Source organism: Chiloscyllium plagiosum, unplaced genomic scaffold (assembly GCF_037043375.1).
Source record: "Chiloscyllium plagiosum isolate Xiang-an unplaced genomic scaffold, Cpla_swu_hap1 HiC_scaffold_2, whole genome shotgun sequence".
Lineage (NCBI taxonomy): Eukaryota > Metazoa > Chordata > Chondrichthyes > Orectolobiformes > Hemiscylliidae > Chiloscyllium > Chiloscyllium plagiosum.
In genome coordinates, this window is record NW_028270140.1 from 49,913,429 (window position 1) to 49,940,239 (window position 26,811).

Below are 26,811 nucleotides of genomic sequence, written 5' to 3' on the forward strand. Positions count from 1 at the left end.
CTGTACTTAGGGAGGATATTCCTGGGAATACGTCCAGAGAAGTGGTGGAACTGAGAAATAAGAAAAGGATGATCACCTTATTGGGACTGTATTATTATACACCTCCCAACAGTCAGCAAGAAATTGAGAAGCAACTTTGTAAGGATATTTGTTATCTGTAAGAATGATAGGGTGGTTATGGTAGAGGATTTTTAACTTTCCAAACATACACTGGGATTGCCATAGTGTTAAGGGCTTGATGGAGAGGAATTTGTTAAGTGTGTACAAGAAAATTTTCTGATTCAATATGTAGATGTACGTACTAGAGAGGTGCAAAACTTAATCTAATCTTGGGAAATAAGGCAGGGCAGGTGACTGGGTTGGCAGTGGGGGAGTTTGAGGCCAGTGACCATAATTCACAGCAATTCACTAGGAGAGTTCTAATTGGACAGATGGCCAGCACAGATCAGAATGGTGACAACAACATCGAACTACATCCTTGTACCAGCTGGGATGGGATTTGATAGCTTCCTCCTTGTTCTATCAATGGTGGATGTTATGGCACTGTTGGATTGGCTTGACGTTTGATGGAAAGCTCAAGAAGATCTAACCGAGTCTTTCCAAACTTAAAGAAAACCAGAGGCTATTTCCATTTCTGAGTTTTAGCCAGCCAGTTTTATCGGAGAGTAGCGAGAGTAGAGGACATCCTTGTTGGTCTATTCCTGATCTATTCCAGATCTAGAGAAAATAGAGTGTGGTACTGGAGAAAGCACAGCAGCTCAGGCAGCATCTGACGAGCAGAAGAGTCAAAGTTTTGGGCAGGACACTTCATCAGGATCAAGAGGAGGATGGGGGCTGAGAAGTAAATAGCGGGATGGGGGCTGGAGCTGGGGAAAAGGTAGGTGGGATGATAATAAGTGGATGCAGGTAGGTGGTGACTGTGATAGGTCAGTGGGAAGGGTGGAAAAGGTTGGTGGGAAGGAAGATGGACAGGTGAGTCAGATCAAGAGGGCGGTGCCGAGTCAGGAGGATGGATCTAGGAATGGGGTGGGGGTCAGGGGAGATTTGGAAACTGGTGAATTCAATGTTGAGGCCATGTGATTGTACGCTCCTGAGGCAGAAGATGAAATATTCCTTCTCCAGTTTGGAGGTGGCCTTGTGTAGGTGGTGGAGAAGGTCCAGAATGGACATGTCATTGGGGATTGGGAGCGGGAGTTGAAATGGATGATTACAGGAAGGTGGGGTTGATTGGTGCATACTGACCACAGATGGTCCTTGAATGATTTCACGAGATTGCACCCAGTCTTTCCGATGTAAAGGAAACCACACTGAGAGCAACGGAAGCAGTAAATGATGTTTGAGGATATGCAAGTAAATCTCTGCCAGATTTGCAATGATCCTTTGGGGCCTTGGACAGAGGTGAGAGGGGAGGTGTGGGTGCAGATTTTGCACCTCTTAAGGCGGCAAAGGAAGCTGTCAGGTGTGGTGAGGGGGTTGGCGGGGAGTGTGGACCTAACAAGAAAGTGGCGGAGGGAGTGGTCCTTACAGAACACAGATTGGGGTGGGGAGGGAAATACATGTTTGATGGTGGGGTCTGACTGAAGGAGGTGAAAATGGTGGAAGGTGATGAGCTAGATTTGGAGATTGGTGGGGTGGGGCATGAAGTCAGAGGTGTAGGAAATGGAGGAGATGTGATTGAGAGCATTGTTGATCACAGGGGAGGGGAAATTGCAATCCTTGAAGTATGAAGACACCTGGGAAGTCCTGGAATGGAATCGACTGAGGGGGTGGTGCAGGAAGGAAGGTGTCGGAGATGGTCCAGGTGAATTTCAGGTTCGGGCGGAAGGTGTGGATGTAGTTGGTGAACTGTTAAACTCTTCTGGGAGCACGAGGCAGTGCTGATACAGTCATCGATGTACCTGAGGAAAAGCTGGGTATGGTACCTGAGTAACTGTGGAAGTGTGCCTGTTCCACATATTCTACAAAGTGGCAGGCATAGCTAGGACCCACATGGGTACCCAAGCCACCTCTCTGGTTTGTGGGAAGTGGGAGGATTCAAAGGAGACTATTTGACTTGGCAGGACAGGAAGAAATGGCGGGCTTTTAGGCCTTTCTCATTGGGGACACATGAGTTGAGGGAATGGATGTGTGAAGATGAGGTTTTGGTGGCTAGGGAATCGAAAGTCATGGAGGAGGTAGAGGGTGTGGGTGGTGTCTCAAAAGTATGTGGGGAGCTTCTGGACCAAGAGGGACAGGATGGAGTCAAGACAAGTGGAGATGAGTTCAGCGGGGCAGGACAGGGGAGACAGTTGACTGGGACAAGTCAAATTTGTGGATTTTGGGTGAGAGGTAGAACCGGGCAGTGTGGGGTTGGGAAACTTTGAAGTTGGAGGCTGTGGATGGGACATCACCTGAGGTGATGAGGTTGGATGATCTCGGAGATGATGGTGGTAACAGATAGGGTCGTGTTCAGATGGGGCAGTAATAGGAGGTGTCAACGAGTTGGTGTCTGGCCTCCTTGATGTAGACTACTCTCTCGCGCCTTCCTTGTCAGCTGGTTTGATGATGAGGTCAAGGTTGGAGTGGAGACAGTTGAGGGCTGTGCGTTGTGAGGGTGGGAGGTTGGAGTGGGTGAGAGAGGTGGAGAGATTAGGCAGTTGATGTTGTGATGGCAGTTGGAGATGAAGAGATTGAGGGAGGGGAAGAGGCCAGGATGGGATGTCCAAGAAGATGGAGTTTATTGGAGGCAGATCTTTGGAGGGTGAGTGGGAGACACAATCGAACAGATTAATATGGAGATGGTTCTTACACTGGACTGCCTGCCCTTCTTCTGTGGTTTCACCCACACCTGGCCTGGCCCTGGAGATGGAATATGGGTGGTGCACTAGAACATTTGAGGTTTTCGTCAACTGTTGGGCACCTTGGGGGCAGCAGTGCCTCATCTCCCCAAAAACAACACTTTGATTTCAGTAAATTTTATTTGAATAAGTGTCCCTCTGAGGCACTGTCATTGGTTAATTAAGATAATTTGTTTCATGAGTTAGTCAAACAGAATAAAGGGGGTATTGTCACTCAGTGGGTTGCACACCTATTGCTGAGCCCGAAGTTTTGGGTTCAAGTCCAACCTCAAGACTGATAGTTAAAATATTCATAAATAGCACAGAGACAGAATGATTGCCAACCTGAAAAATCTTTTGTATACTCCAATGGCAGGTGGTAAGAACAGAGAAGACTCCCAATTAGCCATGCTCTGGTTCCCAGCACTGGATTAGTGGGGAGTGTTGGCGACAGGAAGATCAGGCACATATAAAACCATGCACTAAATTCCAAAAGGGATGGATGATCTCAGAAAAATCAACTGTCATTGTGGCAATTTTATATAACATGGGAAAAGATTAAGGAAGAAGCAGTCTTTGCAGTAAGACAGCTCAAAGAATGGGAGTGGAAGGTTCTTTGGACTACAAATTGTAGCATCAATCGAGGAAGATAACATGAGATTGGTGGTTAGAAGTGAAAAGGGAATGACTATTAGATAATCAAAGGGAAAGTTGCTGGGAGTGTGGAAAGGGAGAACAGAAAGCACAGAATGTTTGGATTGAACAAGGTTTTAAAGGTGGGGGAGTCAGATTGAGAGCTCATACTGACTTGGACTTTGTAGAGTAGTGCTGCTGCAAATGAAGTGTGCAATATGAATATGTTAAAACTTACTCCTGTCTTTAAAATTACAGGATTTACATTGTCCTAATGAAGTATAATTCAACCAAAAAATTCACAATTATGAAAAATAATTTCAGAATGTTTCAGTGTAGTTTAAAAGTTTAAATTCTATTAAAATGACTGTTGAACATGTGATGACATCAAAATTCTGCATCAAATGCCTTTCTCCATTAGTTGGATTCTGATTTCTTTATCCCTATTTTGCTAAATGCACAGTTCACCCAGAATCAAAGCAGAGAGACATTTTGAAGCACCTGTTGTGTTTTACCCAAAGGCTATTAAAAGTCACAAACCAGTTGAAGCATTTTTCATTTCACACAGACTTTATAAGCTGACAATGAATTGTTGAATCTGTGCCACCTCACAGTTACTCAAAACTCCATTATGCAGTTGATCAAAATTAATCTGTGCAGTACCTTCAGTGTTGCTTGGGCTGCCAAACTGACTTTACAGGACATGTGATCATCTTTTCTTTTAAATGTCCCTCTTCCTTCATTGAGCAACAGGCAAAACATTGAAAAGGTTACTCACCTGCAATGAACACTGATGGGTCCGTCCTGTCCAAATTGCTCTTTTGTCTTGTGCACTTGGCCTATGAAATCAATAAATCCTTCTCCAGACTTTGGCACTCCTTGCTCTGGCCAGTCAGTAAACTGGAACTGCCTCACTGTGCGTGACTGACCATCCTGTTTTGTCACCATTGAAAAAGAGAGAAAAAAAGGACTCAAACAATGAGCCACACCTCATTAAATTCTCTGAGGAATCAGAATAAACTGAACAAACTGCAGTGCACATAATGTAATGGTCAGAGCAGAGCTTGCGGTTCATTTATTTTATGCTTTTCAATACCAGTTAACAGGAAAACCAGCCTCGAAGATTGAGCTGCAGACTTGACAATTTGAAGTAATGCACTAATGTCAATAAATCTGAGACTGCTTCTAAATTCATGTCATAATTCACTCAGATCCAATGCTCTAATGGCTGTTTTTCTTGACATGCTAATCTTCTGACTGCTTCCTATGGTGCTTTCTATTCACAATATATTGCCATTTCACAACAACAAACATGATCTTCTCGACAATATAAAGTCTAAAAGAGTTGATTGAAAGCTTATGTTGATAAAATTGAGAATGAAAAATTACAACATTCCTAAAGCATGATAAAAACGGTCACTGTCATGAATTTTAAGATCAGTGATATTTATCAGACAATTAGTTAGCACCATGTATCTAGCCAAGAATATCTGGAGGGAAATAAATTTAAAGATTTAAACTCAAGGCTAATGATGTTTCCAAATGGTAACAGTAAGATAAAATCAGTTCAACCACTTCTATTCCAGTCTTTGTGGAACACTGCAGTTGAATAATTAAATAATTTGTCACTATAATATTACTAATAATTTGTAAATCATTTGGACTGTATTGATTCAGGCTACCCTTTCAGCTTGCAGATATCACATAGGTGATGTTATTGTGGTCAGACATCAAGCAAAGGGTATTGTTTCCTTAATATTACGATTATTGTTGTCTGTTATATAGTTATCTTCAGAAATTGTGTGTCAGGTCAAATTCAAGTCAATTTACAATAGAATTATGAATGATGAGTTCAAAGATCCTCTTCCTTCCAGCATTTCTTTTTTAACATTCCCAAATTGCTAAGGTAGTAAAAACATGAACTTTTCATGACTGAACAGTTACAAATTCAATGTTGTGTGTATTCTATTATTTTTGCACTATTGGTTTGTTTGTAACATACACATCAATAGATAATTGTCACCTGCTACAGCTATTGAGGGTTATAGGCCATTTGGCCCAATGAGTCTTTCAAAGCCTTACTTATCAACTATGTATCATTTTTAAATAATTAATCTGACTTGACATCAATTGCTTTCTGCAAAATTGCATTTCACATTCTCATTACCCTTGGAATGAAGGTATTTATTTTGAATTCAGCAGAATTAAAACTTTCAAACTTTGTTCTACACTTTCCTACCATGGGAAGAGTCATTGCTCATCCACATTTTATATCAACTGTACAAATCAAATTGCTTAATAATGTCCAAACAACAAAGTTAGTCTCTGCTCAGTGTTTAACCCAAGTGTCATCCTGCTGAATCATTACAACTCCAAGACTAGAACATCTTTTCCAAAGAACCATCTCCAAAAAGTGAGTACCAATACAGCAGACAGGATCTGACCTGTACTATGTACTATTGCAGTAGTCTTCTATGTCCGTATATTCTAAATCACTTATAAGATTCAGCTTCCCACATGAACTGAACTGGTTTAAGTTGGCAGCTCTCAACTACCTTTATACAGCAACACATGTGGTGACTTCCACTTTGTAAACATGAACTTTTAATGCTGTGTCTTCTACAATACGATGCCTCAATAAGTCAATATTATTCTGCGATAGTGTTATCATTTCCGTAAACATACGTTCTGCTGTTATTCCAAGTTTAGAGTAACAAATATTGGTAAGGTTCACTATGGTCAAATGTGACCCATATATACTGAGTCAGACATGTTGACAGGCCACAACAGTGTATTGACCAAGCTGCCCAATGCAACTTTAGCATACACTTGGCAGTGTTTCAAAGATGTTCAGGTAAGGCATTAAAAGTAGGCCTTGTGGCAAAATGATAGCTGAACTGTAATAAAAGTCACAGTTTGACAGATTACTATATTGTGAAATGTCTGTAGACTGTACACGGGTATTATATAGCAGATTTTACCGAAAGGAGAAAATTATTCCTTACCCTTGCATCTGTGACCTTGAACTCTCTGAGAATGTATTGAGGCATGTTGTACTCTGCCATGGGGTCTACTACAAAATACTGATACCTAGCTGATCGCTCCGCAGGCCAATATTGGTGACACTTCTCCTGAGAAAAAAAACACAAAAACAACTGTGAATTGAGAGGCATTATTTCATGTGGTCCATTAACCATTTTCAAGATCCCCTGGTGTTCTAACATGTGTCCGATACTCTCAGTGAATCAATTCCAGTGGTGCTTGCAAGTTATTGCGCCTTCAGAGGTCTCAAGCCAATCAAAGCTGTGTGGTTGACTAGAAGTCACTGAGGGTGAAATTAGTCAATTAGCCACTTAAGGACTTTTCATTTAGGTTTTGCCGAGATTTTGAATCACTGAAGTTTCTACATCTTGTAGTCATGAGGACAGCAGGTAGTTGGAAGCTAGAAAAAGCTGAAATTGTTCTGTAGGTTGCTAGAACTTTAAAGGGAAAGATTTCTTATGTTATGGGAGTGACTTTTCATCAGAGTCCATTTCAGATCTTGCTTAAAACACTTTATTTTAATATGTGCATAATTTCCTTTTTATCATGTGGAGTATTCCAATCATGTTCTGCTATTGCTTTGCATTTTTAGTAATTATAAACGTATAATTCCAAAAGCCTTATTAAACCACATATTTTGTGACCAATATATCAAAGTTCAAATGATACTACTTGGGGCAGATATTTGTATAATGCACGATCCAAATTTGTACTCGTGCAATGCGTAGTGCACTTACTCTGCCCATTTCTCGTAGTTTGGTCAACATAACCACAATTGTAGAGTTGTGCTCCCAAAGCATTCTCCAGAAATCTTCTGTTGTCTCTGCTAAGGGTCCCTGTGTGGCTATATATGCTTTCTGCTGCCTGTAAGTAAAACAGACCAAACATAACGTGTGGTTGTGCTGCTCCCATTCATTGAACTACACATATGGTAAACTAGTCAACTGCTAGCAGACTTACTCATCCTTTGCACAGCTGAGATTTACTGTGCACTTGTTGAGGAATGCAATAATATTTACATTTTAGAGAATCCAGTGGGGGCAGAGATTTATTCTGCGAGGTGTGAAAAATGATACAGCCTTGTCTTTGTAGCCATTAATATCCAATTAGGAGCAGTAAATATATCTCACTGAATCTCTCATTGTGCACAAAAATATCTTTACTCTACGCAACATGTTTTCAGTAAATAAGTACTGCCTGATTACATTTGTTCATGGGGAGGATAGCAAAACCTTGCAATGGGCTGTTTAAAGTGACAAGATGGGAAGTGTATCTTTACTGGGGAGAGATTAACTCTGTGTCAATGTTGCAGTGTTTCCCAGTAATAAAACATGGAATTAAAAGATATTTGAGATTTGTTTCCAATGGCCATAAAAATGTAGCATAAGATTCATACAAAAGAGCTGTTATTATAGGGCTGTGTCATCTTGTTGTTGGTTCGTTCCTGGATGGCTGACTGTGGCTCATGAGTTTGTCCATGTTTGCTTGTCTATTGCACTATCAATATATGATTCACAAAGACTGTTACGATATTCAGGAGTGATCATAGAGCAACAAGGTCAAGTAGAAACCTGAATATATACAGAACAATGATATCTGGATGTGAAATTGTTTTAAAAATATATTTACTTGGCAATTCTGCATGTAGTTGACATATTTTCATAAAATGAACTAAGTTTTGGAGTCGAGAACACATTCGTTTTACTGAGTGATTCAACATATTTACATACATCATAATGATCATCTGGAAGTGATAATAATCTTTTCAAAATAATAAAAAGAAAGATAAAAAGACAGACATTACACTCTGAGATGACACTGTCCTTTAAAAAATATTTTCTAATTTAATTTTGGGGCAGCCGCCACTATCATTGTGGACATAAACTATCCAAACCATCGATGTGTGAAAATAATTATTATTACATTATTACTGCATTTGCAAAATCATTTGCAGTTCATCTTTGGTGAATTCTATGACGAGTTTAAATCTTGTTGAGAATAATTAGATGTTTTATAAGACATAATCTCATCTCAGGCATTAAAACTAACATCAGAACCTTAAAATAAGGTTATTGCCTGGGATTGCTTATTTCCTGGGATTGCTTATTTCCTGGGATTGCTTATTTCCCTACATATTGTGGAATTTGCTATTTTACAACTGATCTGTTCTTGATTGTGCAGACTGTACCAAAACAATTTATTGCTGACAAGCAAATGCCATTTTCTTAATGTGTGATTACATCCATCCGAACAAATGAACAAAGGGGACCCTATCAATGCAAATCAATTGATTAATAATAACCAGTTGATTTCCAAAACAAGGACTATAATGGCACTATCGATTTCATTCACTTTCATTCTTTGGTGTACAGATACACAAGTGCGACTGAGGACTAAGAGTTACACTCTGCCACCTACAACAGTACAAACTTCAAGACACTGATATGTCCACTTACCTATAACCATCAATAAAACTGGCATTAATATAGTCTGACCCCTCGACTCCTCTGATTGGCTGTAGACATACTCTCGTGGATTCATATGGCATAATATTAACAAGGCGATTCTTGAATTTATTACATGGGAGGTTGGCACTAATGAATCTTGATGTGTGGGCTTTTGTGTTGGCTAGTCGCTGCAGGGAAGAAAAATAGAGTGTTAAAGCTGCCTGAGACTTGGAAAGTGGTACTTTATACAAGTCAATTTCACAACATTCAGTCTAAAACTGGAGTCAAACACTGCTGCAATTGACATCAGTGACAACTGAGCATCAGAGGGAGAAATACAGGTCAAGGCCAGAAGAAGGAAAGCTGCCTCTGCCTCTGAACCAAGTACAATAACTATCAGCCAAGCACAAAGTGAGCACATGCCCACAGCATGTAATTTGGACAAAGCTAACAGTCCCAGTCAGTGAGGCTAAAGTTTAGCTGATGTATATTGTTAGGGGAGAAGTGGGGGAAAGTTAACTTTCTACCACACCTTACTGGAGATCCCATATTGCAACATTGTGTCCCAGCATTATCATATTATCATCAAAACAATTCATAAATTACTGGCAATTACAAATGTCATTTCTTGATATAGATTTACTTGTTGAGATAGTTGTTCTTAATTGAATAATACTATAATAATTACTTCTCTTTGTGTGTTAATATGAAATCCTTTCTTAAATCTTTGAGGTTGTGAAGTATATGACTGCCACAGAAGTATAATTAACACCTTGTAATTTCGTGAGCTACTGAAGTTACTTTAGCAATTAGTAACTTTAACTAGTTAATTGTTTTAAATTTTGGAGTATAGCAGAGTGCAAGCTGGAATTTCCTTCACATTACCTTGAATTCCAATTCCATTCCTGTGACGTTTTCTCCTGGCTCCACTTGTGTCAGCTTTTGGATATACGCGTACAGGTTCCTGGCTGGCACTTCGGTATTTCCACAGGTGACTGCTTCAAGCAGTGCATCATGAATAAAGATATATTGGTCCTCAGTCTGAACCATGTAATTCCTCTGTGATCTCATTAGTGTTACATGACCATAAATATCTACAGTTTTCTCATGCTTTATTCTCTCCAACATGGCATCTATTACAATGAAACACCCAGTCCTTCCAACTCCAGCACTGTAAAAAAAGGGAAACCCATACAGATTAGGTTTTATAACAAATCCCATGATTTTAATCTGTTCCTTATAAAGGTATGTGGATGTTCTCAAAATTTATGCAATTGTATTTCATCTTCTCTATAGAGATGTTCCACATTTTGCATTTTTGCCATTGATCTCAACTTTTCAGTGATATAAAATTGTTGGATAATGTACAGATGAAAATATAAAACTGATTTTCCTATATCAACAAACACTCTGGCTTTTCTTTCAAGTTTTTGAAAAGCCTTTTTAACATGAGCAGAGAGCCAACTGTCCCACCAATGAGTACTGAAATACAGTAGCCCTAACAACAGTGGGTATCATTTGTGTGATCAGAGATTGATGCAGAGTTCTCATTGCTGCAAGCAAATACCTTGTTTCAAACTGATACATTATTATAGCTCAGTCCATGAATACATTTTATGAACCAGTACAAAGTCCGAACACAAATATCTGCTTCCAGGATAATATTTCTTAACCATCATATTTTCCACTTTTAACTTTATCCCAGAAAGCTAATAGTGGCACAGTATGCTATACTATTTTGTATATTTACTTCTTAGCGGTGTTTAAAAAGCAACTGTTTTAACACAATAATGAAATACAAGAAAAGTCAAGAGCATTTGCAGTGATAAGGTCTACATCATCTTTGTTGTTCAGGATTTTGTTTTCCTCATGAGTCTGAAAGGAGTCACCTTCTGTACAGATTCATTCGTATTCTGAGACTACTTTGATTAGAAAGAGATGTGTGCTTCTATGAACGGAGGACATGCAAGACGGACTGGAAAAATACAATTTTTTGCGACTATAAACAAGCGCTGACAAACCTCATGAATGGAAATGAAAGTCATACTCATATTTCATTGGCTCCTCAGAATATTATGACACTAACAGTCATTTTGGTTTTTAAAAATCACCAAAATATTAATCTACAAACACGTTTCTATTTCAAGTTAAGGCTGTACTCTGAAGATCTGGCTGCTGACTTTGCTTTGTAAAGTCTGGAGTATAAGCCTTTGTGATGTGACATCTCAAGATTAAAACTTCATTGTCAAAAAGTTGAGCAAACATTTCCAGCTCAAGAGGAACTCAGGTATACATGAGTATAAAAGTCCAAATAATGGCATTTCTCACCTACAGTGCTGTACCTAGAGTGTTCATTATTGCAAATGAATTTGACATACAAATCTATCATTTTGAGCATGGAGCTGTTTAAAAAGCTAGGTTTGTTATTTCATTCTCTGGAACCTTTTGATTAGTTTTGAAGTGTCATCACTGTTCCAATATAGAAAGTACAGCCATAGATTTGTGGACAAAACGTGTCATAAAGAGATAATTGACAATAAACAGGGAGCAGTCCTTACTATCTCCAGTCTAATCAGCAGGATGTGACCAGCAATGGCCCACATGATCTGTGTTGAAAGTTCACTCATTTACCATTTTTATGGACAACATTTATGATGAGACAGAAAGACATCTGTCCATGTTGACCATCATAAAAAGACAAGAGCAGCGAAAGCTGTGCCAATGGAATCATCAAATTACATAGAGATATTTATTGATTCAGCAAAAGGATAGAATTGTAGTAAATGGATTTCAATGCAAACAAGTGAATGATTTTCAGTTATGGAGCTCCAAAAGGTAGAACAGAAAGCAGAGCTGGTGCAAATATCAGGCAATGGCTTTGAGTGGCAAAATTGCAGAGTGCAGGGAAAAATGAACTGAACTATTCACAAAATTACATTATCAAACTAAAAGCCTTCAGTAACAGAAATGAGAGGTTGGGATCTACTTATGTGTCCACATAGATTGACAGACATATAGATTGCTACATGTTAATACTGCAGTTTCTTCCAATACAGCATATTTACATTCCTCATTCTGTTTATGCAAGTTATATTGACTTGTGCATTTACATGATTATTCCAAAATCGTGAACAAGTAATACAAAAATACATAACCTAATTAAGCCCGTTCAATGCTAATGATTACTGGTTGTCTAAAGTATGCATAAAATTATCCATTAACTGTTACAGCAATATAACAGTTCTCTACGTGATCCATAATTACACGTTATAATGTGTATTTTTTTTCAGCTTGTCATAGAAAACAGAGCAGAAGTAGGCCATTCAACCCCTCGAACCATTCAATATGATCACAGCTAATCAAGCTCAATTCCCCAATCCCACTCTCCCCACATAGTCCCTTGATCCATTTACCCAAAAACGCTATATCTACTCTCTCCTTGAAAACACACTGTTTTGCCCTCAACCACTTTCTGTGGTAGTGAATTTCACAGGCTCACCACTCTCTGGGTGAATAAATTTCTACTTATCTCAGGCCTAAAATGTTTACCCTTAATCCTTAAACTATGACTCCTCATTCTGGACTCCTTACAGCATTGGGAACATTCTTCCTGCATCTATTCTGTCTAATTCTGCTATAATTTATAGGTTTCTATGAGATGCCTCCTCTTTCTTCTAGACTCCAGCAAATACAATCTCAACCAACTCAGTCTCTCCTTATACATCAGTGCTGCTATCCCAGGAACCAATTTGGCAAACATTTGTTGCACTCTCTCCATCGCAGGAGCATTCTTCCTCAGACATGGAGACCAAAACTGCACTATATTCCAGGTGTAGCCTCATATATGGCTTGTACAATTGCAGCATGTATTTGAATTCTCTCAATATGAAGGCCAACATACATGCTTACTTTCAGCAAAAGGACATCTAGGACTCATTGAACATTCCCTTCCCTCAGGTTACAGCTATTCTAATAATAACCTGATTTCCTATTTTGTTGTATCATATTTGATACTTTCACATTTATCCATATTGTACTGCCATTTACCCCTTCTCTCAGCCTGTCCAAATCACACTGTAACATTTCTGCATCCTCCTCACAGCTCATCCTTCCAGCCACCTTTGTGTCATTGCAAATTTTGAAATATTACATTTAGTTTCTTCATCTAATCATTGATATACATTGTGAATAGTTGGAGCCCGAGTTTGATCACTCTGGTACCACATAAGTCACTGCCTGCCTTTCAGAAAGAAGTCCAATTCAGTTTCCTCTCTGCTAACCAGACTATCCATCTCAACATACTACCCTCAATTCCATGTATTTTAATTTTACACATTTTTTTGTGGGACTTTGTTGAAAGCTTTCCGAAAGTCCAAATAAACCACATTCACTGCCTCGCCCAATCAACTCGACTAGTTACGTTGTCAAAGAATTCCAGTAGATTTGATTTTCCTTTTAGATTAGATTCCCTACAGGTTCTTTGGCACAACTAGTCCACACCGACCCTCCGAAGAGTAACCCACCCAGACTCCATTCCCCCGAACTAATGAACCTAACTCTACGGGCAATTTAGCATGGCCAATTCACCTGACCTGCACATCTTTGGACTGTGGGAGGAAACCAGAGCACCTGGAGGAAACCCACGCAGACACGGGGAGAATATGCAAACTCCAGACAGACAGTCGCCTGAGGCTGGAATCGAACCCAGGTCCCTGGTGCTGTGAGGCAGCAGTACTAACCACTGAGCCACCGTGCTTTTGTAATTCCATGCTGCCTGGGCCTGATTCTAATATTGCTATCTAAGTGCTCTGCTAAAAAATCAGTGATGATGGACTAAGGCATTTCTCTGCTACCAATGCCTGATTCGCTGTTCTGTAATTCCCTGTTTACCCTCTTCCTCCCTTTTTAAATAGTGGGATGATATTAGCTACCCTCCAATCTTTAGGAACTTTTCCAGAGTCTGAGGAATCTTGGAAGACAACCACTGCATCCATTATTTCTAGAGCCACTTTCTTAAGACTTATTAGCCTGCATTCCATCAATGCCTCCATTATCATTCGTCTACATACACAGATTTGCTTCTGGTACTCCCTCTCACTAAACCAGCATTCCTTATCATTTCTGGTACATTACTTCTGTCTTCACAAAGGTGGTCACAAGAATGAATTTAGATCGTCAACTATTTCTTTATTTCCCATTATAAATTCCCCAGGTTTCTGACAGTAAATGGGCTTACATTAGTTTTCATCAACCTTTCTCTCTTTACACACCTATAGAAACTTTTACAGTCAGTTTTTATGTTCCCTGCTCACTTACTCTCATACCCTATGTTTTCCTTCTGAATCAATCCCTTGGTTCTCCTTTGCTGACTTCTAGACTGTTCCCAATGTTCAGGTCTACTGTCTTGCTAACTTGTTTTTTGCATTTAATACTACCTCTAATTTCTCTTTTAAGCCACGATATGCTCATTGTTCTCTTTGCACGACTGCACAAGACAGGAATAAACAATTCTTGCAGTTTACCCCATTCACACTTTGAATGTTTGCCTTTGCCATTGTCTATCCAGTGTCATTCCTTTCAGAAACATTTCACAATTCACCATAGCCAACTCAAGCCTCATATCATCACAGTTTCCCTTACTTTGATTCAGGTCTCAGAATCAACTACCTCACACTGTCTTGTGAGAACCATCGAGTAAGAATCCATAATCAGTATCATCATTTTTTTTTCCACATGAAACAAATCTAATTGTAAATGCAGGATTTTTATTCAAACGACAATATAGTAAAGATGTTTAACATTCATCTTCAACTGTTAATGGAGGGGAAGTTTGAATACACGTTAGACTTTTCATGATAGATAGTGTACAGAGGAAGTATTTCCTGTGATATGGAGATTTGAACAGGGGCATGATATAAAAATTAAGAGAGAGGTGTTTCTGGAGTCATATCAGGAAACATAATTATATATGAACATGGAACATAGAACAGTGCACTACAGCAAAGGAACATGCCCTTCAACTGATCACATCCATGGCAACCGTGATGGCAATCTAAATTATTCTCATCTGCCTGCACATGGTTCATATATCTCCCTTCCCTGTCTGTTCACTTATCTGTCCAATGCCTCTTAAACATTGCTATTGTATCAGCTTCTACAACCTCTTGAGCAGCACTTACTCGACACCTGCCACCATCTCCATAAAAAACTTGCTTTGTACATCTCCTTTCAACTTAACCCCTCTGACCTTAAATCAAACCCTCTAGTATTTGGCATTTCCACCCTGGGAAAAAGACTCCAACTATCCACTCTATCCATGCTTCTCATAATTTTGAATCCTTCTATCAAGTCACCCCTCAGCCTCTGACACATTAACGAAAAAAAAATTACATTTGTCCAACCTCTCCTTGTAGCTAACACTCTCCATTCCAGTCAACATCCCTGATGAATCTCTTTTGCACCTTCTACAAAGCCTCCATATCTTTCTTCTAGTGTGGTGATCAAAACTGCATACAAATCTGCAAATGTGGCCTAAATGATAGAGCTGCAACATAACTTGTCAACTTTTATACTCAGTGCCGTGACCAATGAAGGTAAGCATGCCATATGCCTTCATAATCTCCTATTCACTTGTGTTGCCACATTCTGAGAATTATGGACTTGCACTCCAAGATCCTTCTGTATATCAATGCTCCTAAGGGTTCTGCCATTTACTATAAACTATAGTCTTGCATTTGTCCTCTCAAAATACATCATCTCATACATGTCTGAATTAAACTCCATCTGCTATTTCTCTGCCTAGATTTCCAACTGATCTATATCCTGCTGTATCTTTGAGAACTTTTCTCACTATCCACAAATTTGCATGTCATTTGCAAACTTCCTAATCAGACCACTTGCATTTTCATCCAAATCATTTGTATGTATTATAATCAACAGAGACCCCAGCAGAACATCACTGATCACAGATTTCCAGTCAGAAAAAAACACTCCTCCATGAATACCCAAGCCAATGACCAAGCCAAATTTGTATCCAACTTACCAACTCATCATGGATCCCATGTGATTTAATCTTCTGGACCAGCCTCCCATGAGGGATGCTGTTAAATGCTTTTGTGAAGTCCAGGCAGACAACACCCTCTACTCTACCCTCAGTCATCTTTATTACTTCCTCAAAAACTTCACCAAACTTGTCAAACAAAACCTCCTCTGCACAAACTCATGTTGATTATCCTGAATAAGTCAATAATTTTACAAATATGAGTAAATTCTGTCACTAAGAAATTTCTTCAATAATTTTCTTATTGCTGATGTAAGGCTGCCTGGCCTTTAATTTCAGAGAACATCCCTGTTGCTCTTCTTAAATAAGGGAATAACATTGGCTATTCTCCAGTCTTCTGGGACCTCAGCTGTCACTAAAGGGGACATAAAGATTTCTGTCAAAACGCCAGCAATCTCTTCCTTTGCTTCCCTCAGAATCCTAGGATAGACCCCTTCAAGCCCCGGCGGACATGTGTACTGTGATGTTGTTCAATGCACCCAACATTTCCTACTCCTTAATAACGACGTGCCATTCCCTAATCCATGTCCTTCTCCTTAGCGAATACCAATGTGAAGTACTCATTAAGGGATTCACTCACTTCCTTTGGCTTCTTCCATGCAACAATTCCTTCCTTTATCCTTGAGTGGACATACTCTTTCCCTCGTTAATTTCTTCTTCCTAATATATGTAATGACAACCTTGGGATTCTCCTTAATTCTACTTGCCAAGTACATTTCATGGCCCCTTTCAGCCTTCCTAATTTCTTGTTTCCTGCTTTGTTTATATTCCTCAAGGATCTGATTTCAGCTTCCTAAACCTTTCGTATGATTCATTTTTCTTTTTGACTAAAATTTCAACGCCTCTTATCATCCAGGGTTCCTGAATCTTGCCATCCTTATCTTTCCTCCTCCCAGGAAAATACTGGTCTTGAATTCTGATCAACTAATTTTTAAAAGGTATGTTTGATGTCAAATTACCCTCAAGCTGCTGCTCCCTATCTAATTTTTTCAGTTCCTGACCAATATTTCTGCAATTAGCCTTCTCCTAATTTAGTATGTTCACCCAAGGACCAGTCTTAACTTTATCCATAACTGTTTTAAAACATATAGAATTGTGATCACAATTTCCAAAAAGCTCACTCACTGAAAGTTCAATCATCTGGCCAGGCTTATTTCTCAATACAACGTCTAGAATGAGCTCTTCCTGAGTTAGACTATCCACATGTTGTTTCAGGAAACGCTCCTGGATGTATTGAAAAATTTCTGTCCCATCTCAGCCCTTTCAAGTAAGGGAGTCCCAATCAATATTGGGGAAATTAAAAATCACCCACTATATGTATTCCCCTTGAATTCCTTACAAATATGGTGCACTGAAAGACCGAAATATTTTATAAAATATGGCAGCCCTTATTGAATTACATAAATACAGATATTTCGGCTATCCTAACAAGGACTTTTATTTAATTGAGATTACAAACCTGGCTGTTCCGGGGCCCCTCGGGGGAGGAATCCCGCACGAATACGGGTTTTATTACATCTGATGTTAACACATTCCGAGCATGTAAGAGACTTAAATATACACTCTGGTTAGTTGTAGGTTAGATTAGTAGATAGTTGAGTTTTGTTTGTTTTTTTTCTTCTTTTTTGTTTTTTTTTGTTTTGTTTTGTTTTGTTGTTAAATTTTGGCTATTGTATATTTGAGCTAATTGTATATCAATGTTTATATCTGAGCGTTTTGTTTATTTTTGTAAACTTGTAAAAATGTTAAATTTCTAATAAAAATATCTATTAAAAAAAATCACCCACTACAACATACTTGTTTTTACGTTTTTCCATGATCTACCCCTATATCTCTGCCTCTATCTCCTGCTGGCTACTGGGAGACCGAATTGTAGAACTCCATCAAAGTGACTGTACCTTTCCTATTCCTGAGTTCTATTCCTGGCCTTGCTGGATGACCCCCTCTAAGGTGTTTTCTCTGACAGCAACTGTGACATTCTTCTTCATCAGTGATGCTATTTCCCACCTCTTGTACACCCCTGTCTATCACGCTTGAAACATCTGAATGCTGGAATGTTGAGCTGTCAGATAGTACAGTTGAATACATGGAGAAAGTGAGGACTGCAGATGCTGGAGACCAAAGTTGAAAAATGTGGTGCTGGAAAAACACAGCAGGCCAGGCAGCATCTGAGGAGGAGGAGCATCGACATTTCAGGCATAAGCCTGAAGAAGGGCTTATGCCCAAAACGTCGATTCTCCTGCTCCTCGGATGCCGCCTGGCCTGCTGTGTTTTTCCAGCATCACATTTTTCAACAGTTGAATACATGGCCAAAGAGCTGGTGCAGGAAGGAGGGCTTCAGATATCAGGATCATTAGGATCATTTCCTGAACAAGAAGGGCAGGTTGTACCTAAACTGTACCAATTACCTTGCAGGGAGGTTTATTTGAGAGGGTTTAAACTAGTGTAGCGGGGGGTTGGAACCAGAGCGGTGCATCACCTTGTGGGATGATTGAAAAGAAGGTAGAGGCTAAGTCAAGTAAGTCCAGTACAAAGAACAGGCAGGGCCCAGTCAATGAATATGGTGCGAGTGGTAGTCTGAAGTATATTAACTTTAATATAAGAAGTTTAAACATTAAGGCAAATGAATTTAGAGCCTGGATTACTACACAGAACTACCATATTGTAACCATTACAGAAACTTGGTTGAGAGAAGGGTAGGACTGGCAGCTTTTAGCTCAAAGCTTTACCTGTTACCCTCTTTGTATTAAAGTCTAGTTGAACATTTGGTGTGACTACACCCCTGAAACCCTTACCTACAAAACATTCTGCCTCTTGTAAGCTGCTTAGTGAGTCCAATGTGCCACTCCAGTGGATCCATGCAGTTTGAGGGGAGCTGCAGGTGGATACACTTCCTACAATGGGAATTTAAGGCAGAAATTCAGGGGGCTAGGATGGAAGCTTAGAGCTAGGACGAACAGAGTTGTTGTCTCTGGTTTGTTGCCCGTGCCACATGCTGGTGAGGCAAGGAATAGGGAGAGAGAGGAGTTGAACACGTGGCTACAGGGATGGTGCAGGGGGGAGAGTTTTGGATTCTTGGATAATTGGGGCTCTTTCTGGGTTTGGTGGGACCTCTACAAGCAGGATGGTCTTTATCTGAACCAGAGGGGTATCAATATCCTGGGGGTGAAATTCGCTAAGGCTATTGGGGTGGGTTTAAACTAATCCAACAGGGGGATGGGAACCAAAATTGTAGTTTGAGTATAGAAAAGGTTGAGAGTAGGGAGGTCCAAAAACAAGTTTCAGGGACGCAAGATGGCACCAGCAAGCAAGAAGTTGGTTTGAAGTGTGTCTACTTCAACGCCAGGAACATCTGGAATAAGGTGGGTGAACTTGCAGCATGGGTTGGTACCTGGGACGTCGATGTTGTGGCCATTTCGGAGACATGGATAGAGCAGGGACAGGAATGGTTGTTACAGGTTCCAGGATTTACATGTTTCAGTCAGAATAGAGAAGATGGTAAAAGAGGGGGAGGTGGGGCATTGTTGTTCAAGGACAGTATTACAGTTGCAGAAAGGATGTTTGGGGACTCATCAACTGAGGTAGTATGGGGTGAGGTTAGAAACAGGAAAGGAGGTCACCCTGTTGGGAGTTTTCTATCGGCTTCCGAATAGTTCCAGAGATGTAGAGGAAAGGATAGCAAAGATGATTCTCGATAGGAGTGAGAGAGACAGGGTAGTTGTCACGGGGGACTTCAACTTTCCAAATATTGACTGGGAACACTATAGAACGAGTACGATAGATGGGTCAGTTTTTGTCCAGTGTGTGCAGGAGGGCTTCCTGACACAGTATGCAGACAGGCCAACAACGGGCGAAGCCACATCAGATTTGGTACTGGGTAATGAGGCCCGGCCAGGTGTTAGACTTGGAAGTAGGTGAGCACTTTGGAGTCAGCGATCACAATTCTGTTATGTTTACTTTAGTGATAGAAAGCGATAGGCGTATACCACTGGGCAACAGTTACAGCTGGGGGAAAGGCAATTACGATGCGATTAGGCAAGATTTAGGAAGCATAGGATGGGGAAGGAAACTGCAGGGGATGGGCACATTAGAAATGTGGAGCTTATTCAAGGAAAAGTTCCTATGTGTTCTAGATAAATATGTACCTGTCAGGCAGGGAGGAAGCTGTAGAGTATGGGAGCTGTGGTTTACGAAGCAAGTGGAATCTTTGGTCAAGAGGAAGAAGAAGGCTTATGTTAGCACGAGATGTGAAAGCTCAGTTAGGGCGCTTGAGGGTTAAAAGGCAGCCACGAAAGACCTAAAGAGAGAGCTCAAAAGAGCCAGGAGGAGACATGAGAAGTTGTTGGTGGATAGGATCAGGGTAAACCCTAAGGCTTTCTATTGGTATTTAAGGAATAAAAGAATGACGAGAGTAAGATTAGGGCTAATCAAGGATAGTAGTGGGAAGTTATGTGTGGAGTCAGAGGACATAGGGGAAGCACTTTATGAATATTTTTCTACAGTATTCACTCTAGAAAACGACAATGTTGTCGAGGAGAATACTGAGATACAGGCTACTAGACTAGGTGGGATTGAGGTTCACAAGGAAGAGATATTAGAAATCCTGCAGAGTGTGAAAATAGATAAGTCCCCTGAGCCGGATGGGATTTATCCTAGGATCCTCTGGGAAGCCAGGGAGGAGATTGTCGAGCCTTTGGCATTGATCTTTAAATTGTCATTGTCTACAGGAATAGTGCCAGAAGACTGGAGGATAGCAAATGTGGTTCCCCTGTTCAAGAAGGGGAGTAGAGACAACCCTGGTAATTATAAACCAGTGAGCCTTACTTCAGTTGTTGGTAAAGTGTTGGAAAAGGTTATAAGAGATAGGATTTATAATCAGCTAGAAATGAATAATTTGATTAGGGATAGTCAGCACAGTTTTGTGAAGGGTAGGTCGTGCCTCACAAATCTTATTGAGTTCTTTGAGAAGGTGACCAAACAGGTAGATGAGAGTAAACCGGTTGATGTGGTGTATATGGATTTCAGCAAGGTGTTCGATAAGGTTCCCCACAGTAGGCTATTGTACAAAATGCGGAAGAATGGGATTGTGGGAGATATAGCAGTTTGGATCAGTAATTGGCTTGCTGAAAGAAGATAGAGGATGGTGGTTGATGGGAAATGTTCATCCTGGAATCCAGTTACCAGTGGTGTACTGCAAGAGTTAGTGTTGGGTCCACTGCTGTTCGTCATTTTTATAAACGACCTGGATAAGGGCGTAGAAGGGTGGGTTAGTAAATTTGCAGACGACACTAAGGTCGGTGAAATTGTGGATAGTGACGAAGGATGTTGTAGGTTACAGAGAGACATAGATAAGCTGCAGAGCTGGGCTGAGAGGTGGCAAATGGAGTTTAATGCGGACAAGTGTGAGGTGATTCACTTTGGTCGGAGTAACTGGAATGCAAAGTACTGGGCTAATGGTAAGATTCTTGGTAGTGTAGATGAGCAGAGAGATCTCAGTGTCCAGGTACACAGATCCTTGAAAGTTGCCACCCAGGTTGACAGGGTTGTTAAGAAGGCATATGGTGTTTTAGCTTTTATTAATAGAGGGATCGAGTTCCAGAACTATGAGATTATGCTACAGCTGTACAAAACTCTGGAGTATTGTGTACAGTTCTGGTCACCGCATTATAAGAAGGATGTGGAAGCTTTGGAAAGGGTGCAGAGGAGATTTACTAGGATGTTGCCTGGTATGGAGGGAAGGTCTTACAAGGAAAGGCTGAGGGACTTGAGGCTGTTTTCGTTAGAGAGAAGGTTGAGAGGTGACTTAATAGAGACAAATAAGATAATCAGAGGGTTAGATAGGGTGGACAGGGAGAACCTTTTTCCAAGTATGGTGACGGCAAGCATGAGGGGGCATAGCTTTAAATTGAGGGGTGATAGATATAGGACAGATGTCAGAGGTAGTTTCTTTACTCAGAGAGTAGTAAGGGTATGGAATGTTTTGCCTGCAACGGTCGTAGATTTGCCAACTTTAAGTACATTTAAATCGTCATTGGACAAGCATATGGACGTACATGGAATAGTGTAGATTAGATGGGCTTCAGATTCGTATGACAGGTCAGCGCATTATCGAGGGCTGAAGGGCCTGTACTGAGCTGTAATGTTCTATGTTGTTCTATAATCATAGTTGTCAGGGATATTTGACTTCTCCCTGATCTTCCACATCTCTGAAGAGGAGCATACCACTCCACTACCTGTCATTACTACTGCTCCATTAACTACTGAATTTAAAACAAAAAGGAAGGCCTTACCTTGTCATACCCTCATACTACAGAGCGTCCTCAGTCAACAGCAGCACTTTGACCTGCCCTGCTTTTCCAAGCCACAGTCAAATTTTCTAACTGCCCCCTCTCTTTTTTATTTACATACAAAGGATAGGATAAGTTTGGAACACTGTTCACAAATGATACCTGATGCTGCATCAAATCCAAATTTTAATTCTGGGGTAAACTGATGTTATTTTAATAATCCAACAAATTGAAGGGGTGTGTAGCAAAAGTGGGAGCATAAAATTAGGTTTCAAGACATTTGCAATCTCAGTGAATGTGGCAGAACAGGGTCATAGACATAAATAGCTGATTTTTGTTTGTACATTCCAGTATACAACACAACGGTAGCAGGGTTCTTGGGGCACAATGTTCCTAACTTTGAACCAGGAGGCCTGGGCTCAAGTCCAACCACATCAGAAGGTGTGTAATAAAACTCTGAACAGGTTGATCAGAAAATATCTAAAGCCACTGGCTGAGGGATGTTGTGGAACACTGGTATTATCCCTATATCTGGACTAAGAGGTCTGGGTTCATGCCTAACCTTGATGCTCCAGAAGTGTACAATAACATTCCTGTACAGACGGAAATCAAAGATATTTAGTTGTGGCAATTATGTTGGTTATTATTTACTGGAATGTTTGGTAGTTAATGATGAAAGCAATGAAAACAACAGATCTGTCTTTTCATTAAAAAACTGAAATTTGCCATCTAAACCTAAGCTTTTCAGGCAAGTGATTGCTTTTTCTTGTACTGTGCAAACCACTAAAAACTGCAAGTGAATGGAGCTGTTTGTCATAATATTCAGTTACTTGAGTAATCAAAATGAACAAGTGTCACAGCATTACAGTTGCAGCTAAGTGAACAAATCAGTCAGAGAAATTAATATGGACTGAGAGTGTGTGTGTACGCACACGCATGAATTAAAAGTTACAAAACTGGATTCCCTTTGCTATGAGTCGTGGGAAGTTGGAATACTGCACAGTAGTGGCATTAAATTTGAGGAATGAGGTTGTGAGATTGAGCTCCAGTCAGGTCAGCTGAGCTGTCCAGTAGACAGCTACAAGGGCTAATGATTGCTGAGGCAGGCTGTTGAAAAAGCATATCATTATGATGTGAGATTCATTCTGGTTATTATGAAAACAGATTAGCCCTTTAGTCCTCACTTCTTACACATCCCGGAGCAAGAGTTAAGGAGACAACAGGATGAGAAAAACAGAAGCTGGTTTAAAAAAGTGCAGGTCAATCTGCTAAAGTGCACGATTCATTAACATGAATTTGCTGGAACGCGACTGACAGATTGGGAATAGTGTTTCGAAAGGCAGTGATCATAATATGATTGAATTTATTCTGCAATTTGAGAGGGAGAAGATAGAATCAGAGGTACCAATATTACAGCGGAACATAGGCATCTACAGAGGCATGATGGAGAAGCTGGGTAGAATTGACGGGAAGACAGTGGAACAGACAGTGGCAGGAGTTTCTGGAGTAATTCAAGAGACACAGTAGATATTCATCCCAAGGACAAAGAAGCACAGCAGAAGGAGGATGAGGCAACCAAGGCAGGATAGGGAAATCACGGATAGCAGAAAGCAAAAGAGAAAGCATATGATGTGACAAAGGGTGGTGGAAAATTAGAGGATTGAGAAGCTTATGAAGACCAACAAAAGGCAACAAATAAAAAGGACAGAGAAGATTAAATATGAAGGTAAGCTAGCCAGTAATATAAAGGAAGACTGTATGAGTTTCTTCAGATATGTAAAGGGCAAAAGAGATGCAAAAGTGGACATTGGACTGCTGGAAAATGACATGGGAGAGATAGTAGTAGGGAACAAGGAAATGGCTGATGAACTGAATAATTATTTTGTGTCATTCTTCACGGTAGAAGACACAAATAATATCCCAAAAATTAAAGAGAGTGACGAGGCAGAGCTGAGTATGGTGGCCATTACAAAGGGGAAGGTGCTAGAAAAGCTGAATGGCCTGAAAGTGGATAAATAACCTGGACCAGATGGACTACACACCAGAGTTATCAGGGAGATAGGTGAAGAGATAGCGGAGGTGTTCGTGGTGATCTTTCAAGAATCGCTAGAATCAGGGAGAGTCCCAAGTACTGGAAAGCCACTAACATGACACCCCTGTTTAAAAAGGGAGTAAGACAAAAGATGGAAAATTACAGACCAATTAGCCGGACTTCGGTTGTGGGTAAGATCCTGGAATTCACTGTGAAGGATGAGATTTCTGAATATTTGGAAGTGTTTGGCGAAAAGGGCAAAGTCAGCATGGTTTCATCAAGGGGAGGTCATGCCTGACAAAGTTGCTAGAATTCTTTGAGTAAGTAGTGAACAGTTAGACCAAGGAGAGCTAATGTATGTTATCTACCTGGACTTCAAGAAAGCCTTTGACAAGTTGTTGCACAGGAGGCTACTGAGTAAGATAAGGAACCGTGATGTTAGAGACAAGGTGTTAACATAAATAGCAGCTGGCTGTCTGGCAGAAGCAGAGAATGGGGATAAAAGGGTCCTTCTCAGGATGGCAGCCGGTGACAAGTGGAGTTCCACAAGGCTCAGTGTTGGAACCACAACTTTTCACTTTATACATTAACAATCTAGATGAAGGAACTGAGGGCATTCTGGCTAAGTTTGCAGATGATACAAATATAGGTAGAGGGACAGGTAACATAGAGGTTGTGGGGAGGCTGCAGATGGATTTAGACAGATTAGTAGAGTGGGTAAAGAAGTGGCAGGTGGAGTACAACGTGGGAAAGTGAGATCATGCACTTTGGTAGGTTAAATAGAGGCATGGACTATTTTCTAAATGGAAAGAAAAAAAATCAGAAGTGTGAATTGCAAAGAGAGTTGGAAGTTCTAGTCCAGGATTCTCTCAAGGTAAACTTGCAGGTTGAATCAGTTGCTCGGAAGGCAAATGCAACAATGGTATTTATTTTGAGAGGACTTGAATAGAAAAGCAAGAATGCACTTGAGGGTCTATGAGGTTCTGGTTAGACCACGTTTTGAGTCATGTGTGCAGCTTTGGGCTCAGAATATTGAATGGCCTGGACAGAGTAGATGTCGGGAAGATGTTTCTATTGGTAGGACAGACTGGTTCCTGAGAGCACAGCCTTATAGTAAAGGGAAGACCTCTTAGAATGGAGATAATGAGAAACTTCTGCTGCCAAAGAATGGTGAATCTATGGAATTCATTGCCATAGTCGGCTGTGGAGGCCTGATCATTGAGTATATTTAAGACTGAGATACATAGGCTCTTGAGTATCAAGAGGTCAAGGTTTATGGGGAGAAAACAAGCGAAACTTATCAGCTATGATTGAATTGTACAGCAGACTCAATGGGTGAATGGTCTAATTTATCCTCCTATGTCTTAAGGTCTAAACTGCGAACTTTTAAAATGTGTGTTGGCTGTAACGTGATTACATTGCTAACACTTTAAAGGATTGTTTCTAAAGCACAATTTTTCTATAAAGCAGGGTTGCACATGGATGCAAACCATAGTTTTATAGAAGAACTACCTGCAGCCATTCATTCATCACAAGACACTTACTGTAAACACATAAAAGTGCCAATTGTCCAGACATACCAAAGCATCAACGGCAGAAACTGCAAGCACTTGAAACCAACATTGTGTGAATAAACATTGTGCAATGGATAGAATAGTTCAGAGAGTCAGAGCTGTCAATCAAGCAATTTCTTTTGGGACTCAACTGTTTAAGCAGTCAAATGGATGTCTGGAATCTCAACCAGGAAAGAATAATGAGACTTAATAAAAGCTAAATCTGACTCTATGAAAATAGTGGAACTATGACATCCATATCCCCACAATTAAGTTGGCCAGGTTTAGAGACCATTAACTTTATAAGTTTTAAAGTTACTATGGTCAAGTGTCCATGGTCGCAAAAAAAATGGACATTCTGAATTTACCCACAATTAGAGAAATCTGGCCTTACAGAAAATTGCTGAAAATGTGTTGCTGGAAAAGCGCAGCAGGTCAGGCAGCATCCAAGGAGCAGGAGAATCAACGTTTCGGGCATGAGCTCTCCTGAAGAAGGGCTCATGCCCGAAACGTTGATTCTCCTGCTCCTTGAATGCTGCCTGACCTGCTGCGCTTTTCCAGCAACACATTTTCAGCTCTGATCTCCAGCATCTGCAGTCCTCACTTTCTCCTTACAGAAAATTGACCAAACTAAATTATACAGCAGGTATAAGCTACAGAAAACACTGGAAACCAAGATCAAAAAGGGAACAAGCTACAGCCAGACTGAGGGTTGTGTATTAGGGAAGTTATAATCAGGCTTTACAGCATCTTGACTTCCAGCCAGTGCCCAAGGATGTGCCTTTTACATCTCCCTGGCAAGGCAATAGTCAAGAGTGTTACCACTACCCCACTGGTTGCTTTGAATCCCACTCATGACCCCATTGGTCAAAGGTCATAGAACTCAAAGGTCCAGTGTGAAGGGGCAAAAGCGCGAAGCCACACCTTCAGAAAACCCTAGC

General features: G+C 40.4%; 1 protein-coding gene across 25 annotated transcripts in view; it reads right to left on the minus strand.

Annotated features, from left to right (window-relative positions):
• The window catches only part of LOC122562121 (receptor-type tyrosine-protein phosphatase delta), a 2,484,958-nt gene that overhangs the window by 10,307 nt on the left and 2,447,840 nt on the right, over positions 1-26,811 (minus strand). For all 25 annotated transcript variants that reach the window (XM_087996666.1, XM_087996678.1, XM_087996656.1 and 22 more), the window contains 5 exons: positions 9,824-10,109; positions 8,948-9,126; positions 7,229-7,355; positions 6,455-6,580; positions 4,228-4,382 (listed from right to left, as the gene is read on the minus strand). In XM_087996666.1, coding sequence (XP_087852792.1) covers positions 4,228-4,382; positions 6,455-6,580; positions 7,229-7,355; positions 8,948-9,126; positions 9,824-10,109 — 873 coding nt within the window. The remainder of the gene's footprint in view (positions 1-4,227; positions 4,383-6,454; positions 6,581-7,228; positions 7,356-8,947; positions 9,127-9,823; positions 10,110-26,811) is intronic.